The sequence below is a fragment of the Camarhynchus parvulus genome, chromosome 1, assembly GCF_901933205.1.
Source record: "Camarhynchus parvulus chromosome 1, STF_HiC, whole genome shotgun sequence".
In the NCBI taxonomy this organism is placed as follows: Eukaryota; Metazoa; Chordata; class Aves; order Passeriformes; family Thraupidae; genus Camarhynchus; species Camarhynchus parvulus.
In genome coordinates this window covers 8239002-8258054 of record NC_044571.1, presented here as the reverse complement: position 1 = coordinate 8258054, position 19053 = coordinate 8239002, and the positions used below count along the sequence as shown (strand labels likewise).

General features: G+C 47.5%; 1 protein-coding gene across 8 annotated transcripts in view; it reads right to left on the bottom strand.

Moving 5' to 3' along the window:
* Window positions 1-703: 703 nt before the first annotated feature.
* Window positions 704-19053, bottom strand: part of BCOR (BCL6 corepressor) — an 82522-nt gene continuing 64172 nt past the window's right edge. For 7 of the 8 annotated variants that reach the window (XM_030957719.1, XM_030957806.1, XM_030957652.1 and 4 more), the window contains 7 exons: window positions 18423-18751; window positions 17828-18091; window positions 11629-11795; window positions 4674-4819; window positions 3494-3571; window positions 3132-3282; window positions 705-1961 (listed from right to left, as the gene is read on the bottom strand). In XM_030957719.1, coding sequence (XP_030813579.1) covers window positions 1667-1961; window positions 3132-3282; window positions 3494-3571; window positions 4674-4819; window positions 11629-11795; window positions 17828-18091; window positions 18423-18751 — 1430 coding nt within the window. In that variant the 3' untranslated portion in view covers window positions 705-1666. Of the gene's footprint in view, window positions 1962-3131; window positions 3283-3493; window positions 3572-4673; window positions 4820-11628; window positions 11796-17827; window positions 18092-18422; window positions 18752-19053 lie in introns of all 8 variants that reach the window. The other variant, XM_030958154.1, reaches the window with a different exon arrangement.

Sequence of the window (19053 nt, the reverse complement as noted above, 5' to 3'; positions counted from 1 at the left end):
CCCACTGTAAAGCCATACAGCACAAATGTTTGGCAAAAGACTCAGCACACCACGAGAGGCAGCAGCTCTGAGTCTTCCCCTCCAGGGCACCTTCAGAAATGTTCTCCCTTACCTTCAGCCTTCAGGACAATGCAGAAACTCCTTCCCAGAGGCTTCTCCCAGAGTGAGCAGGTGCTCTGCTCAAGACCCTTTGAGTGGGATGCTGGCCCCCATCAGAAGAGCAGAGCAGTTTAAACACCTCAGTGGCAATTGGCTGTCATAAAATAACAGCCCCTAATTACAACTCAGGAGTTTGAGTTCACAGCTAGAATTTCCTTCCACAAGGGGAAGGCAGAGAAGGTCTGCCCAAGCCCAGCATCATAGATAGAAGTTCCAGAGCTGCACAGAAGCGACATTCTGGTCCTTGTCCCTTTAAATCCTCCCAAAATGTGCTCATAAGTTTAATGCTCCACATTAAAACTAAAGCATTTCCCCTGATACTATTAACTTCCACTCTGCAGACTCCGTGGAAAAGAGAATTCAGCCAACTGAAATTAAAAGGATGTCAAAGGAGGGGAAATGATGGAACCTATTCACAGTTCTTAAAAAGATGGTGAAGAAAGTATTGTGAACACCATTTCTAAACCCTTGTCCCACCAAAAGCACAAACTTGATGTTTTCTTGTAACATGGAATTCAGAAAGCCAATATAGTGTACCCCAGATTTCATCAGCTGCTTGCCTGCACGTCTACCAGCCGTGCCCCACTTTGGAAACTCCACCTTCCGTTAATGAACATTAATGAGATGAAGCTCATGTCACAACCAGGCACAGAGTTAATGGGAGTCACTTTAGCCTCTTCATTTCTCAACAGTTTTATTGCCTTTAAGAAAATTTTTGTAAAATATAAATACAAAGGCAGAAGATTTACTTACAAAGTTAAAACACAGATCTCAAACATAAACACACAATTCAGAAAATTTAGTTTATGTACAGTTTCAAGCAACTTCAACATATGTTAGTTTTTCAATATTTTACAAGGTACAGAAAAAATAGTTCAAAGTCTTCTTTAAATAAAGAGCATAAAATGTTTAAACATATATAAACAATCCGGTTTGATGTGTGAAAACTAAATTTCACAGCTTTTAAATTAGGATATAAAAGTTCTTACAATTAGTTGATGCGTATGGATATGGTTTAATTTATATTACAAACTATTGAATTATATTCAATAGTGCTTACCTGGCCAAAGCAGGTAATTCTGTAAACAAAAAACCGAAAATAATATCACCAAGTGCCTTACCAAATTCTATCTCCCAAACAAGCCACACGACTTTGATCACATCACCTAGAAAAAGTATGTTCTGTGTAATCAGTGCTTTGCATGAAACAAAGTCAATGTGTGTGGGTGTGTTCTTTAAAAAAAAAATGTGTTCAGAGTAATAACAAACTTATCCCAAAGCCTGTGTGCATTTAAAGAAACATTATATAACAATTTTTTGTAAAAACTGATTGAAGTTAAAAAAAAATTCTTCCAAAATCCATCCAACTGGAATTCAGATCTCTTATATAAAGGAAAGATATTTTCATATTTAATAGTGTCCTTTCTTTACAGAAACAATTTCATTTGAACACATATACATACAGAAGTAGCTGTATAGAGCACTGTACATTAAAGGGCCTGACGGTTCACCAGAGGATGTCGAAGGGAGGCTCCTCGTGCGGGTGCAGCCAGTGGAGCTCGGAGCCCAGCAGAGTCTTGAGCTCACTTGTGAACTCCACCAAGTCCAAGAGCTCTTTGCTCTCTGGGTTAAAAGCTTCAAGGTCCGTAGCACAAGAGAACAACTGGCTGAGGGAAGTCTGTTTGTAAAACTCTGCCTCTGTGATGGTGACGACCTCCAGGTTGGGGAAGTTGCAGCGGAAGATGCGCGAGGACATCTTTAGCCTCTTCACCACGTCCGAGAGCAGAAGCCAGTTCCGTGGTCTGTGGAAGCACAGGAGAAAGGCTCCAATAACTGACATCAGGTCTCAGGATTCCTGACTCTTCCTCACATCGCAGTGTGACAAACCCTCCCCGATCCCACACCCACAAACAATCCCTCTGAAAGCAAGGTTGTTGCCCAGGGGTCGAAAATAACAGATGAGCAGGTGTGTATCTGTTTATTCAGAGTACTGCTGCCTGCAGCTTTGGGAAGGGAAGATCTAGGATGCAGGGGCACTGGGACCTATAAAACCTGGGCTCCTCAGTGCCCATGTGTGCCAGCAGCCACCCCAACTCAGACACCGAAAGGTTAGCCTGCCTGAACTCAACTTTCATTTCACAAATAGGAGATGGCTTATAGTTACAACCACAAAATTCAGCACCCCTGACTTCCAGAGAGGCTTACATAGAAGTCAACAGTAAGTTGGTTTTTTGTCAGATAAACAACACGGTTTTAAAATTCAATCTTTGTACTTGTCCACTTCAGGGAATTAAGTTAGATCCATCACCCATGTAACAAAAACATACTAAAACCCACACCCCTGCATGACCAATATTTAAAACTAGCTGTCATCAAAATTGGTGCAAATGGCCAACAACAGCCACTAACAAATCTAATTTATATCTTGCATATAATAGATAATACAACTTTCCAGGTCTTTGCTTATTAGTAAGTATCACAGGATCTTCCCTAAGATACTCATTTGTTTGTTCCAATTCAGAGCTCTAAACCAGTTTTGCTACAAAGTCTAGAAAAGCAGTAATGGTGTCATTTTGTCATGCACAAAAGCATGTCCACTCAGCCCCAGAACAGAAAAACCCATGGAATAAAATTAACACTGTACAAACATCATACCCAAATTTAAGTGCTAGAAGCACTTCTATTTTGGGAAGTTATAAACAAGATGCCTGTCTGGGATGAGGAAAGGACTCTGTGCTCAAACATCACTTGTCCTGCTCCGGAATATGGCAGTAAAAACTCAGCCCTGACAAACCAGCCTTTTCCTCTTCCACCTCCTCTTAGTTATTTCCTAAAAACCACCAGCAGTTACAGTATTGATCTCTCATTTATGTTACATAAACACAAACACTTTTCCCCACCGAGACAAACTGCCACCAGCCCAAGCAGATCATCCCAGCTGTTTTTACCCCAAAATCTGAATTTGTTCTTACCCCTGAGAGAGACACACTTGGATGTTGTAACACGGTAAGGGAGGCTCATCCAAAAATTCAAATTCAAACACATCACTGAAGCCATCTTCATCTTCATCACCTGGGCCAGGAGGATTTGCCAAGACATCAAATCCAGATTCATCTTTTGGATCTAAATAAAATTGAATAAAGGTGCTAAGTCAGCAATGAAAAGACTGTTGCAGGTCTTGCTTTTTTCCCCCCAATAACGTGATCTGTAAACAAAATCAGTTTGCTTCCTTCCCAGCTTCCTCCACCACAAGAACAAAACAGCCCCCACCCCCACGTGCCCCGTGTTTTTAAAGTCTCTGCATAGAAAGAAATAAAGGGCAACATTTGCTCACCGCACACAGAGCTGCCATAGAAATCCCAGTACAAACCAGGGTCATCCACACTTCGACCTTGCAGGTCAGTTAAATACTCTGGAGAGGAAAAAACAACAACAAAAACATACTGATGAGAACAAAAAGCTGGCAAGTCAGGAGACTGCACGTCACAGAGCCTCAGCACCTTCCATCAAATAATCCCACACCATACCCCTGGCACACATGCTGCAAACAACAGCATATAAACACCATGCCCCCACATCAAATAATGACCCACCACATCAAATAATCACCTAAGGTCTAACAGGGACACACCCAACATTAAGCTTCAGATACTGAGGGCAGTATCTTATTTTTGTGGAGATAGGGTGTGCCACATTTATTGGCCTTCACAATTATTCTGGACACCAACTTGAGGGTGAAACTGTGGCCCCAAATAAACAGATGAAAAAGGTTTTTCTACACAGGTATGTTCAGAAGATGTAGTTCTTTTCTACAGATATAATCTGGGAGATTTACAAGCTGAATTGCTGAAAAGATACTGGGAGTCAGGATGCTAGGAAGCCAAAGATACTGGACTTTACTGGAGTCCTGAAACACTTGTGTGCCTTCTGTACTGCACCAATTAAAGAGGTAAACAGATGAGTACTTAAACTCATGGACTATGAGCACTGCAAACATGCCCAGAGGTAAGTTATTAGGGAATGCAAGTGTCTTCATCCAAAACTAAGAGGAAAAAGAACCCTAAAGCCATGTTATAACATGGATATGTTTAAAGCCTTTAATGTATTTTTACAGTATTTCAGGTATAAAACAAGGCAGAACTGGCAAAACCAAAAATAGTCTAAGACCATGGGAAAACGCAAGTATAACAAACAGCTATGTGAATTGCCAAGTTTCTTATTTTCATTTCAAGCAGAAAACTGAAGGCACCAAAACAGCCCGCTGACCTCCTACCCACCTATCAAATCTGACAGTGCAATAATCCCTATGACTTATTAAGAGTTTCAATCAGAAGGAGCCCCCAAGCATGGCTATGCTTCCCACCTGCAACCTCTGGGTTTTTGCAGGCAAGGGAGGGAGCTCAGCCCAGCCCACATCCCCTTGGCATGAAGCCACCCCTGCCAGGCAGGAGGGATTTGGGGGACAGAGAACAAGCCCCAAGGACCAGAAAGCCCCAAGCAGGGTGGGCACAGACCTGTGAGGAAGGTCTCCATGAGCTCACTGTGGGTCATTTTCACGATGGTCCTCCCAGAGTAGGTTGCAAGTGTTGGATCAGCACCATAGGACAGCAACAGGCGGACAATTTCCAAGTGGTCGTTTTCCACCGCGTCGTGGATTGGTCTGGTGTGCAATAAAATAAAAACCACAGAGTTACATCTTGACTCAACAGTTTTATGCAAATATTTTTGACAAGAAACTTCTGACTGTAGATCAAAGCTATTTATAGAAAGTAACACTATTAATACAGCTGCCAATCATCTTGCTGGCGGTTTTACTTGCACATCATCCCCCTCCCCTCTTGTCTTCAGTCAGACTGCTCAGGGCACATATTTCTGTTACGTCTACTCCTTGCTGCACACATTTTCGAGGGACAGTAAAATAATTACACTGCTGTAACAGAAAGCAGGAGTTTGTGTGAAGCCTCACAAACATCATTTTGCTGCAAGTCACTCTAGCGTTCCAAATCTCTGCCACATAACAGCGTGTTGTGGAGCAAGGCTCATTCAGCCTGCCTCTGGGCAAGCAGGGAAATCAGTTACCCGAAGCTCCTAAATTATGTACACAGAAATAAGTTATGAAAATTTGCTAGGAATTAAACTTCCGTGCAGAACATCCTCTTTAAACAGTACTTGTAAATACATCTGCAGCACAATTCAACCCTTCTAATCAGAGAATAGAAAAACATGTTATTTTAAGTTGTAGTCCACCCAGAAATTAAAGCATTTCATGCGGCGTGAGCAATCCATACAAGCTCGACATAGATTTTGTGAGCCTTCAGAAGGATTATTCATTAATACACAGGCCTGCAATTCCAGGTTTAGAATTCCTTATCGCTAATTATAAATCGCATTAACTTCTGCCTTTAAAATTGATTATACATAACGGGGAGTTGTCTGGAAGTAGAACATATTACCCTTCAGACTAATGAAGATGTGCTAAAATCCCATCTTTTCCTTAGACAGCAAGAGCAGGGAACTAAAAGCAGAGCCCAATGCATGGGCAGCGATCATGGCAGCCCAACTCAGCACAACATTCCTCCTTTGCACTGTCAACACTGCTGCCCCCAACAAGGCTGTCAAGGGAGCTTGTATGAAAAGGCAAGGAAGGACTTTCACCAGGATCACACACTGCCTTCCTGGAAAGCTTTCACAGTGATGTTACCAGGGGAAGTCACTTGGAAGCACTGCCAAGTGAACCTCTCTGCTCCCTCTCCGGATCTGCCAAGCAGCACTCGGCTGACAACCAGGGCTCAACTCCCTCCTGCCAGGAGGTCACATCCCACCACTCCTGCCTCTCAGGGCAATGTCCCCTCAAGGTCACCACTGCTTTGGCATGACCTGGCACACACGAAAGCTCAGGACAGAGGAAGGGGGGATCAGATCAGTCAGAAGAGGATGGCACACCACTGTCTTCCCATCTACCAAACGGCACTGCTGGTGGGAGAGGGAGGAGGGTGACTCTGGTAAGTCTCAAAAAGATGTTGCAGATGTATTTACTCCAAGTACTTTCCATAGTGATTTAGGGTGACTAACATCTGCTATACATGAAGGGTTCTTGCTTGCATCCATCTTGCTGGAAAGCTGCATGTCGTATCAGTTTTGACACACGCACAATATACTGACTTGAGGAGGTGCACCTGGGGACTTGGTGGTTTGTTCCCTATGGAAAGAGGGCTTATCCCATGCTGCCTGCCTCCCATACACCCCATGCCACCAACAGAGAGAAGAAGCAGGTGGTCCTCGAGCTGCTGAGCACAGTCCTCAGCCCAGCTTGCGGCAATCCTCAGAGCCTTGGCAGCAGAGAGCACAACGTGGATACCTTCAAAGCCCAACACCCCGCTCTTTGGAAAGCCACCTTCACATTTTGAGACCAGAGAGGTCCATGAGGATCACTGCAAAGCATCAGGATATCCTTTATCAGTTTCCGAGGGAATGCCTCTAAAATAACACTGACACTGCTGCCTTTGAGACAGACAGTGTTGGAGGAGCCGACATTCCCAGGATTCCCCTGCAAGTCTCACCCTCCCACCTCCACCTACTGACTCAGCGCTTCCCCACAGGGAAGCATCACATCCAGGATCTGGTCAGTGCTACATCACAGTGTCACATCCCAGGTGACACCAAGCAGGAGGCAACAAATAACAGAGGTGCCGACACGGGGGCTGCAGAAGTATCGAGTGTTTCTTGCTGTCAGCGAGCATCTGAGGCCTGAGCTGCTGGGTCACGGCACTCTGAGCATCTACAGCAGGAAAGGTCAGCCCTGCTGCAAACCCTCCTGTCCCCCCCTGGGCATGAAGCATCCCTGGCTGAAAGTCTGGCACCAGGCACCAGGAGCAGATCAGAGGCTGCTGCCAAGTGCTGGCAACGCTCTTTCTCCCCCACTCCCTCGCTTCGCTCGAGTCTTTAATTCTGAACTCATTTTAAATTTTATTTCAGAATTACGATTTTCTGGTTTTGGGGACGGGGTTGAGGAGTGTTGTGGGATTATTGGTTTGCGGGTTTTCTTGTTTGCGTTTGGGGTTTTCTTTTAAACTGACTTACCTAAGTGGCTTTTGAAGCAGTAATGAATTCAAGATGATCCCTTAACTTATTAAAAACAGCATCTAAATCACCGCCCAGTGTTCCAATTGATTTAACGACACTCAGACGAGTTTATTAAAGGGTGCCTGGGCATTCCCCAGGAAGGCAAAACTGCAGCACATGGGCTGTAACCCTGTGATGGAGCCTCCTTCTGCCTCCTTGCAGGTCACCAAGCCCAACGTGGGGCTGCAGACAGAGGGGCAGGCAGAACCAGATTCGTCATCCCAGAGTACACAGGGAGGCTGCCTGGGCATGAGAGGGAATTTATAGAGGCACGGGGAAGGAAAGGCGTAGTAAGGCAGCGTGGAAGGAGGAAGAACAATAAATAGAAGGAAGCAAAGAAAACACTGGCAGGGATGGAGGGGGGGTGGGCGGGGAAGGAGATTCCCCATAGATAAGTTAAGGGAGAAAAGGCCAAAACAGAGCACCGACAGACTCTTTCACTGGCTAGAACAGCTTCTTGGCAAGCTGACGAGCGAGACCATGCAAAGGCACAGCTATTTGTTTGCTTCTCCCAGCAGAGCCAGCAGAGGAGGGAGTATTCTTCAGTCTTGGCAGAGTTTAACCATCCTCTTTGTAGGATGCAAAAGCAACTACTGGAATAGGCAACTTTTTCAGATGTGAAAATAAAAGAAGATCCCTGGGAGTCCTCTCCTGGGCTGCTCTGCCATACAATCTCTTCCACCCTGAGCATCGTGGAAATAAACACTCTCTATCCCTAATGGTACAGTTAACGTAGCACAGCTCGTTTCTAAAACAAACCCTTCAAAAGGCCCCAGAAGGAGCTGAGGACATTCGAGAGCTGCAATATCCTACAAAAGACACACATCTCAAACCCTCTCTTGTGTACCGCCGAATCCTTCCTACTATTTTTACTTCCACTAGAGTTAGGAAAACAATTCACTGGAGGGTTTATCATTCCACCACCAAAATTATAAACTATTTAGACCAGTCAGGGTTTGCTCTCAGCCTCTCAGGCACCACCAGAGCTCTCCCCACTGCAGTGAGAGGGAGCGGTGCCATATTTTGGCGTTCTGTTTGCATTCCCAGCCGCTCTGTTACGCAAGGCAAGGCTGCCCCACGGAAGGGGCAGGGCAGGAGTGGCAGGAGGGCAGGCTGGGCTGCCTCTCCTTGAACGCAATTAGCTGCTGGAAGGTATGGCTGTGCCAAGACCAGCTGAAAGGACACAGGAAGAGAGCCATCTTGGCATGGTCCTCGCAGGGAAAAAAAATAAAAATAGGCTGAGCTCATCAGCTGCCAGCGGGAAGGATACAGCGAAACTGGCTGCAGAGAGAGGATCTCGCCAGAGAACTCCGAAGCAACGCGGAGCCCTCGCTAACAGGCAGGGGATGTCTGTATTTTTGGCACGTGGCTTTGTTGCCGTAATGGCAAGGGTTCAGCTAGGGCATGCTGCAGAGGGGTAAGAGGAGGAGAACGGCGAGATAAGGCCAAATACAGGCGGCAAACAGCCTTGCTAATGTCAGTCCCAACACCCCTAGCGGAGCTACTGCACTTACCCGGGTCCTGTCGGGAAAGGGAAGCTCTCACCTCTTAAGCACGGTCTATTATTATTTATAGGTAAGACGATTAAGAGCCCTTAGTGACTGCAGCACCTCGGAGACAGGTCTTAAAGATCTCCGGATTCTACAATAATCTTTGATTAGGCACTAATTGAGCAGCAGAGTGCTTGTGTATTCAGGGTCTGCAGGCACTGCATGTGGTCCATCAGCATAGAGTTTAAGGGGAAAAACATCCAAGACCTACCACATTTAGCCCGGCCAGATGTGCTGTGAATAGGGCAGAGAGGGACATCCTGTGCCGAGCTGGGGTGAATGAAGAGGAGGACTGCACCATTCCCAGACATCATCTCCTCGCTGCCCCTACACCAGACTGGCATTTTGTTTGTTTCTGGCTTCACCGAGATGTCTGATACCACCAGGAAGCAGAGGCTGGACGCCTGCCTCATCCCAAAACACACACACAGAGCCAGCACCATGATCAGAGCACCCGCAGCATTTGAGAGAGGCACAGACTTCACAGAACTTTCCTGCATCCTTCACATTCGCAGAACTTTCCTGCATCCTTCACATTCGCAGAACTTTCCTGCCTCCTTCACGTTCACACCGACACCCTGCACAGACCAAAGCCATACCCTCACCAGCCACAACTTTTCAGAATGTCCTCCAAAAAGCCGATGGTAGAGGCAGCAAGGAGCAGAGCCCAGGGTTCCAGGTGACCCCCCAGGCTGCCTCCCCAGCACAGCTGTGCTCGCACAGCACACGCAGCTGCATCCATCCATTGCAGTTACATCACTCCTCCGTGCTGCTTTGCATTAAAACAGACTGAACAGTACCACACACATCCACTGCCACCGGCTGCAGGCTTGAGAGCATCCACAGCACTACCAAAAGTACCTCTGGATAAGTGAGGTGGCAGAGGGGAAAATAAAAAGCCAATTCAGAGTCGTTAAAAAAGCAGGGGAGAAGGACAAGTCTCAGATGGTGCGCTTTTTGGGTTTGTTTTGGAGGGGGTTTTGTTGTTATTTCTAAGGGTTGAACATGTTCTGGATTTTAATTTTAAAAGCAACACACCAGAGGAAGACTGACACATCTTTCCTCCTAAAAGTTAAAGGAGAAAAACCTTCAAGAGAGAAATGGGACTTGTCTTACGAACGTCCTAACTTACTCCACAGAGACAGAGAAGTCTGACCCTGCCAAAAGGCAGTGCATTACACAAATCCAAAGTTCCTTACACAAACTTCTGCTCTCTGTCCTGCCCAACTCAGACCATCTTTCCTCTGTGTATTAGCTGTGTTCTGGATTCTTGCTGTCTACTGGGCAGCTTTCCAAATGAAAAGTAAGTCTTGCCCTCAGAAAAGAGAGGCAACAGCACGCTGAGTTCTGACATTACCATCTATGATCAGATCGTCATTATGTTCATTTCTAAAATCCATTTTCCCAAGAACAACTTTTCAGGGTACACTGGCCAAGTTTCTTTCTTGAAAATCAGCTCCATCTGTGACTAGAAATCAAAGGTGGGCTCGGAACTGGCGGGTGATTAAGACTGCTCAGACGCTTCCCAGGGATAATTTTCTATATAGGTTATTCCAGCGAGTGAGACAAAAATAATTTAGGGTTCTTTTTGAGGTAATTCACCGCTGTTGCACAGGTCACATATTAAAGCTAAAGGCAGCAGAAAATGCGAGGCTGTTTGTCAGCCTGGAGAGCTCAGAACTCTTTACAAAGACGTGGGCGACAGAGGAGGAATCTGACAATCCAGTCGGGGTTTTAATGTTTCTCCAAAAAGCTTTCCTTTGGGCTGTGATGGGCTGGTGATGGGCCGGGAACAATGGACCATCATGAACTTTTAATGGACCATCCTAACCAGACCTCTTTTTGTTTTCCTGACTCCTCCCTCCCCAAGTTAATAAATAAAGAGCTTAAAAACAAAAGAAGCAGGCTCTTAGTTACGCTAATTTTACCTCCCTGGCTATTTGGATGGTGATAGGGAAGGCGATAAACCATTTAAGATAACAAGCTGCAGGAGATTCGCAGAATACAAAGACCTGTCCCCAAAATGCACAGACTGAATAACAGCTCTGCATACGCTCAGGACAAGTTACCCCAAGGTCAGCCTCGCAGAGGTGGTCAAAGAGGTGCTTTAGGAGATACACAAGAAGCTTAAAAAAAGGTCCAGAGCAGCATTTTTTTTCTCCACAAAGCTAAAAAGAAAAGCTCACTATCTATTCTGCCAGCACAGGAACTAAGCACCCCTACTATTCTGTGAAGGAAACTAAAAAAAGGCTAATTCGGGATTAAAAAAAAGAAGAAAAAAAAAAAAAGAAACCGTAAATCCAAAATATCAAATGAGCAGATAGTTTAACAGTTCAGCAAACAACATTTTTATACAGCACATACAGGACTCGCACACCCGATGGCCACAAAAGCCTGAAGTGCTCTCCAAAGTAACCCTGCTAACAAGGCTAACTCCACTCTTTTGGCACAGCTCAAAGGACCTGCAGGGCACATGAGCAGGGCTGCAGCTCAAGTATCACTCCTTCCTGCCCTGCAGCTGGCAATTCCACCGACTAACAACAACCAACCAAAGCACAACTTATTAAAATTCCCAGAATCGAAAAGAAATTACCCCGAACTGGAGCCGCAACAGAAGCGTGTCCCCGCCGCTTTATGAACCAGAGAGCACAGGAGGCCACAGAGCCCCGCACGGCCCTGCCCAAGGACCAGCAGCAAGGCTGTGTGACCTGCCTGGGTGGGGAGGCAGCACAAGGGGAGCATAAAGGAGAGGCTCAGAGGGAAGGGAGGCACAGAGAGACGAGGGGGTGCTGCTCACCTGGTTCCATCCTGGGCGCTGCAGTTGACGTCCGCGCCGTACTCGAGGAGGTGCCGCACGATGCTCAGCCAGCCCCGGGCACAGGCCTCGTGCAGGGCACAGTAACCCGCGTTGTCACGGTGGTTCACGTCACACGCCTTGCTTTCCAAACAATACAGAACCACTTCCTGCAAACAGCAAGGAAAACGGACGAACACTGAGTTATTTCTTGCTGGGTAAGCGCGCGGATTTCTCTGCTTGAAGGAAAAGAGGGTAAAGACAAAACCCCTATGATTTGCTAAGTTACCCTCTATGAGATGGGTCAGTCAAAAGGAAAATGAAAGGGGGAGCTGTTGACAGTCCTGTCTGTTCAGGAGACACAGCAGAGACTTCCCTGAGCAGACTAATTTGGGCAAAGTGACACTGAGAGCTCCATGCCTTGCAGGACCCTGTAACCCCCAACATCAGGAACTGTCACAGAGGGAGAACACAAAAATTTCACAGACAAAACTCATAGTGTTCCACTTCTGAGAACTTCTACATGTAAATCTAGTGGGAAGGTTGTTACTCTTACATCTGCATTTTCTTAACAGAAAATTCTGCAAGTGCAACAGCAGCACAGCCAACGTCAGTTTGATTTTAAAAGAAAAAGTGCATGACCCGAAACAAAACACATTTAAGACACACAAAGGATGGTTTGCTATCAGCAAACAAAAACCAGCCTGGCTCTATCGAGACTGGGGAAATCCCATTTTCACCCACCCCGGTTTTCTGCATGCAGAAGTAAAGGCAGGCGCCGGGTTCCAATAAGGAGCCCGGCGCCGCAGGAAGCCGTGTGAATTTAACACAATTCATCTTGCAGTCAAATCCACACGCTCCAGAGCCTGGGCCAGGCTCAGCTCTGCACTGCCCTGCAGCCTTGGAACAATGACTGCTCCATCACTCAACCGAAAATTTGGGATGGTGCGAGTCTTCCTCGACTCGTGCCGGATGCAAAAGAAGGCAAAACAAAACAAAACACATTTCTAAGAGATGTTCAATGCATAAAATAGCCCCCACGTTCCCAGATTAGTGGTAAACCATTAATTTTACATTTGAGTGACATCCATGCAAAGCCAGAAACGGCACGGAGGGGGCGAGTGCTTGTTTAGCCAAAGCAGGAGAATAAAACGACGTCGGGCGCAGCGCATTTATTCCTCCCGTTTCAAAATAAACCAGAAAGCCCGCAATAATCTGTGCTCTGGGTACACCTGACTCGAGAGCTGGTATCCAGGATACAGCATGAAGCTGCTCTTTTAGCAGGCCCTCCAGCCAGGCTAGAGCTGAGAGCTAATGAGCTGCCTGTCCCAGGCTCCAGAGCATCCCCTCCAATGCCACGGGGGATGCACCCACCCACCCACCCACCCCAGTGCACCCACAGGACCCCCACAGTCCCACCTCTCACCAAACAGGGGCTCTGAACGCTCCTGCTAATCAGCCCAAGGGCCAAAAATCACTTCAGAACAGATCCTCTTTACCCTGCACATGCTCAAGCCCATAAGAAAGGGCTGTGCAAAATTGTACTCTGGAGGTATGAATTTTCCTTCAAAGCAGACCACCCTGCCAGGCAAATTAGCAGATGGATATAGGTAGCAGAAGCAGCTGCTGTATTCAGTGCCACTTTTAGCATGCAGTTACCATTTAAAATAGACTTTGCAACTCAAAATAAAAGATGTTTCATCTATTTTTGTAAAAATGAAGGACTCGTCCTAGGGTGGAATACCTACTACTGGACAAAAAAGCTAATTTTGTCAGGCAATTCTGTGTTCAGAGGCTATAAGAAGAATGTCATTAACCACAAAATGTAACCGTAAAGACCATAAAACTCTACACTGTTAATTAATTAAATGCCTCATTAACTTTTTTTTAACATTATTTATTCAATTCACAAAAAAATTGGCCACTAATGCCAAATACAGGAACATGTGGTGCCACAAACACACTTTTGGTTTCACAAGCATTTCTTGCTAAGGTTTGGGGAAGTCTGTGAGAGTGCCACAGGGCAACTTAGTGTCTCTTCAGGTGCTCTATTTAAATCAGCATTCTGAAAATCACTCACAGTTAATCCAAAGAGTCAAACTAGAACATAACCAGACACCTCCACCTCTGCTTCTTGCAGTTTCTTAGCCAAACTGCAAACAGCCACGTCAAAGTATGCATATATATATGCATGGCCCATCCTCGTATGCAATGAGCTGCCCTTCTTATGTACTCCTTCTCCAGGGGAAGAGCTCAGCATCCCCCAGGCCCCAAGAAGCACTATTGCCCCCCACCCAGCCTCAAAACACAGCCCTTGGGTCAGGCATTATATGCTGAGCCTTAACACTTCCCCCAGCACCACACCAAACCCCTGCAGTGGTGTCCATTCCTGAGCAGGATGCAGGAGATCTGCAGGAGCTGTGCAGGGGCAGGATGGGGCTCTGCAGCTCCTGCTCCTGTGGCAGTGACACTGCATAAGCCCTGCCTTCCCCTCTGTTTAAATGCCCTCTCACACACCACACACTTTGCTAGTTTCTCTGCCTTCCCAGGAAGGATTTAATAACAAACTGACAGGGAACTTCCCAAGCCCACTGTCGTGGTTTCAGCCCAGCCAGCAGCCTCACTCACTCACTCACTCACTCACTCACTCACTCACTCACTCCCTCACTCCCTCACTCCCTCACTCACTCCCTACTCCCTCACTCCCTCACTCCCTCACTCCCTCACTCACTCACTCACTCACTCACTCACTCACTCACTCACTCACTCACTCACTCACTCACTCACTCACTCACTCACTCACTCACTCACTCACTCACTCCCCCAGCAGCAGGACCAGGGTGAGAATCAGAGAAGCACAAGGGTCAAAGGTGGAAAACTCATGGACTGGGATAAAGACAGTTTCATAGGGAAAGCAAAAGCCATGCATGCAAGCAAAGCAAAACAAGGAATTCATTCACTGCTTCCCGTGGTTGGGCAGGTGTTCAGCCATCTCCAGGACAGCAGGGCCCTATCCCCACTTATCAGTGACTTGGGGAGATGAACAACATCACTCCAAATGTCCCCCCACCTCCTCCTCCAACTTCACACTCTGATCCATGATGTCCCAGGGTCTGGAATATCCCTGTGCTCAGTTTGGGTCACCTGTCCTGGCTGTGTCTCCTCCCAGCCTCCCATGCACACCAGTCTCCTCACCAGCGTGGCAGCAGGAAAAGCAGAAAAGGCCTTGGCTCTGTGTAAACCCTGCTCAGCAGTAACAAAAACATCCCTATATTATCATCACTGTGCTCAGCACAAATCCAAAACACTGCCCCATACCAAATACTGAGAAGAAAATTAACCCTACCCCAGCCAAAACCAGCAAATGCAGACACACACCAAAAAGCAACGAGGCAGAAAGACAGCCAGTGTTTCCTCTCACATCAAATTCATTACACAAGCCTTTTGTCATTTTTTTCCCAAAAAGACTCTGCGCTCCCTGTAATTCCCTCTTCACAAAAAGTAAATTACAGTTTTAAGACTACCATTATCTCAAGTCATTTGTTTCAAATGGGGAAAACAGAAGGGATTCTGGAGCGGCCATACATTGGGATGAGTTGGTAACATCCTGCTGAAGCATGGCCTGGCGCAGAAGCCTAGGAAGGGAAAGGCAAAGCTTCCCACCAGTTTTATCAGGGATTTCCAGGGCTGAAGACCATTTGCTGCTCTGTCTTTAAGCAGCCTTGCTGGCTGCAGCCCTGCAATTTATCTGAGCATACACGAGCCACACTTCTCCTTCGACATTTCACACTCGGGTCAGCTTTTCACACAAAATCATGTGCACTCGTGTCCTGCTTCCTGCAGTGACCTGGGGCACATCTGCACCAGGACAGCAGGACACAGCACTGGCACTGACAGCAGGACACAGCTCAAGGCCTCGCAGCATCGGGCTCCCCACGGGTCCAGCAGTGATACACACAGCCTGCCAGCACCTCTGCGTGCTGAAGGCTTTGGAGTGGGATCTCTGCACAGCCTCGGGGCATCCCTGCTGCAAAGGCAGGCAGGCTGCCAAGGGCAGGCACGAGCTCATCCGGTCTCAGGGCAGCACAGCATTCCTGCCAGGGCTCCGTGGTGCCCTGCGGTGCCAGCCGCTTCCAGCTCCCAGGCCTGAATCAGCACTCAGCTCCCTCTGCAAGCTGTGTCCTGATGATGCAAACTCATCTGCCTCCCCTGCCACGGAGCTGGCAAAGGGCTGCTGCCATCACAGCAGCCAGGGAAGCCCCATGTGCCCACCAGGGGTTGCTGCCCTGCTAATGGGGATGGCAGAAGTGACCTGTGTACTTGCCACAGGTCACAGACCAGCATGTTACCTTGACTCATCCAGATTTTTCTTCCTTTTTTTTTTTTACATAAAGGAATGTCTTGACCATTCTCATTCTTTGTGCAGACAGAGGAAATTCAATTCAATTTTCTACTAATTGCAGTAGTGCCATCACAATTAAGAAAAACCCCTCAGCTATGGAGCTTCCATGGATGATCCAACTATCACAGCCCACCATGGGCCAAACATAGCTCCAACAGGGTGACACAGCCACCCACCACTGAGCCTCAAAAAACACAGACAACATCAGATTCTGGCAGCAGTCTGGGTGCATGGACTGAGCTCTTTCCCTGCCCTGTATTCCACCAGCAACACAACCAACTGCTGCACGGCCAACACCACCTGAATAATCAAATCAAATGAGCTGAATATTTAAGCCTATTAAAAACACTGTGTTCACTTGAACTTTTGGGTGAATTTAAGCCAGAAAATGAAAACCCCCCGCCAGCTGATAATGGGAAGGCATGGTGGCACACAGTGTTACTCACAATGATACCTTGGTGAGCCTGGGTATCCCCAGCTTTCTGCAAGCAGCCAATTTGATAGCAGAGAGCTCCTGCTATCAGAGCAAATGGAGAGCCCTGGGCCCCTGCTTGAGCAGGATGCCAGCCCATCACTAAGTTGGGAGCTGCTCCCATTGAGCTGTGCTCAGCAGAGGTGCTGGCCACAGAAAGCCAAGCGCTCAAGCATGCTCACCCTGACAGACCCCATGCAGGAAGAAAATACACACTGATAGCTTGGAGCACATGCTACAGCACATTTTGATTTTGGACCCACAGAAAATGAAACCATTTAAATTACGGAGAATTCCATAGCAGTGTTGTAACAGCCACCTCTCCCAGCTAGAGCTGAAGTGCCCTGGGTTAGAAGAAGCCTTTGTCTAAGGTAAACAAAACCTTCCCAATAAACCCTGCTTTCCAGAGCTGGACAAGACCCTGCTCCACACAAAGCTCTCTCCAGCTACACAAAGGGCATTCCAAGGTTTCAGCAAATCCCCAAGGCTGGGCAGGCCCCACCTGGACCTGGGCTGATGCCGCCTTTCCTCAAGCCCAGCTCCAAGGTCCAGGCAGCCCCCTCAGCAGCACAGCAAACCCTGCAGCCATGCCAAGGGCAGCAGTTGCTCTCTGCAATGAAACACCTCTGCACCAGATCTGAAACCGAGCAGCAACGATGCTCATACCTACATGCCCACATTTCCCCAATAAAAGCGTGCTTCAAAACGGCCGAGCTAAGGGATTCATCGGTTTCTGATTTTTGTAGCAACAGGGGGCCCCTTTCATTAGACAACATTGTTCCAGCTACACCAAGCAGCTCCAGACGCCGAGTATAAAGCATGCAGAGTGCTCCTATGATGTGTCTGATCATGCAAGAGGACACTCTAAGCGCTACATCCTGTGTCACATACCAGATACTCCTTGGAGAGAAGAACAAAAATAAAACCCTTCTCCTAAACTACACGCTCTTCACAAACAACAAAAGCAGAAAACATACAGCTCATTAAAGATCACCATAAAGATTACTTGGGAGGAAAAAAGAAAAGAAAAAAAAAAAAGACATTCGTTCTGTTTGCAGATGGTTTATATCTAAAGGGAAGTGAGGGTTACCAATAAAACTTTACCCTTTGCTCATTCCCGTGGGATGCTGCTCACCCTGCATCCCTGCCAGCTGACCCAGCAGTGGTGGGGAGCCATTCCCACAGCAACCTGCCTCCAAACCCCCACACCAGGAAAGGGAAAGCAGCAGGGGAACGGGGGCTACAACTTTCAGCAACCCAACCGAAATCCACTAACTTTTGGAATCCAAAAGAAAAGCCCATCCCACGGGGCGCCGGGGGAGCCTTACCTCATAGCCCAGGCGTGCCGCGCGCTGCAGCAGCGTCTCCCCCGCGTTCTTGTTGACGATGAGGCGCCGTGCCTCGGGCGGCATGGGCCGGCTGGGGGTGCTCTCCGGGCCGGGGCTGGCCAGGGGCAGCTGTGGGGGCTGCGGGAGCAGCGCGGGCGCCTGCGGCAGCCGCTCGTACAGCTTCTGCTCAAACGGTTTGGCCGGCGAGGAGTCGCAGTCTGAACTCGGCTCCGGTCGCTTCCTGACTTTCCTCGTTACCGTGACCTGTCAAAACCGTGATGGCAGGGGGTTTTTTATCTTTGTTTGCACAGTACTGAGATGGGACTGTGTTTTGTCAGCGAGGAATTAAGACTTTTCTACTGGTATTTAATTTTTAAAGGAAGACCCGCTACAGCTTTTAAACACGAAATGCTTCACCCTTGTAACAGTGCCTTCAACTAAGGTTAAGAAAAGCAAACACAAAATGTGCAAAGCATCCACAGACAAATCCGAGCGCAATCCCCGCTACCCTGCATGCACGACAGTGCGTTAGTTTTAAGCAAGCTGGCTCTGCCTTCTCAGAGGCTGGTGGACAATTAAATCTAAATAAAGATACCTTATCTTCAGCATTTTCGATATCTGTGGTGTCATCCCCTGTCAGAGATGACCTCCTTCTCCTCTCCTGCAGTGCCAAGTGTTTTGTTTTACACTGACGTTTCCCTGATGGCTTCTCACACTCGCTGTATTTCGGCATCAGAGATGCATGTTGGAAATCCTCCTCTTCGTCTGTGTACAGCCCATCTGTCTTCCGGCTTTCTTTAATTTTCTGCTGTTTGGCAGCCAACCTCGAGGCTGGAGTACAGCTTGGCTGAGCCTGCCTTTTGCTGTTTGCATTGGTGGATGAAAGGCTCTTCATGTGCGGAGACACCGGGAACACGGGCAAGCCTAAATGGGAAGGGAAAGGCATTACACATCGCATGGTGCGTTAAAAGGAAAACGCATTGCTAGCACTTAACACAAGCTCCTCCACTGCTTAAGAGATCTACAATTACATTTTCAAATCGTTAATATTTTAAGCGTTCCACATCCAAACTGTAAATAGCATCTCGCCCGTTGACGCTGCTCTAACAGTTATCGGGCAATCATAAAAATCCCTCAATGAAATGCCCCACGCAGGTGCTGGGCAGCGCCAGGGCCGTGGGGATGCGTGCCAGGCCAGCTTGGCAGTGCCACAGCCCGGCCACCAC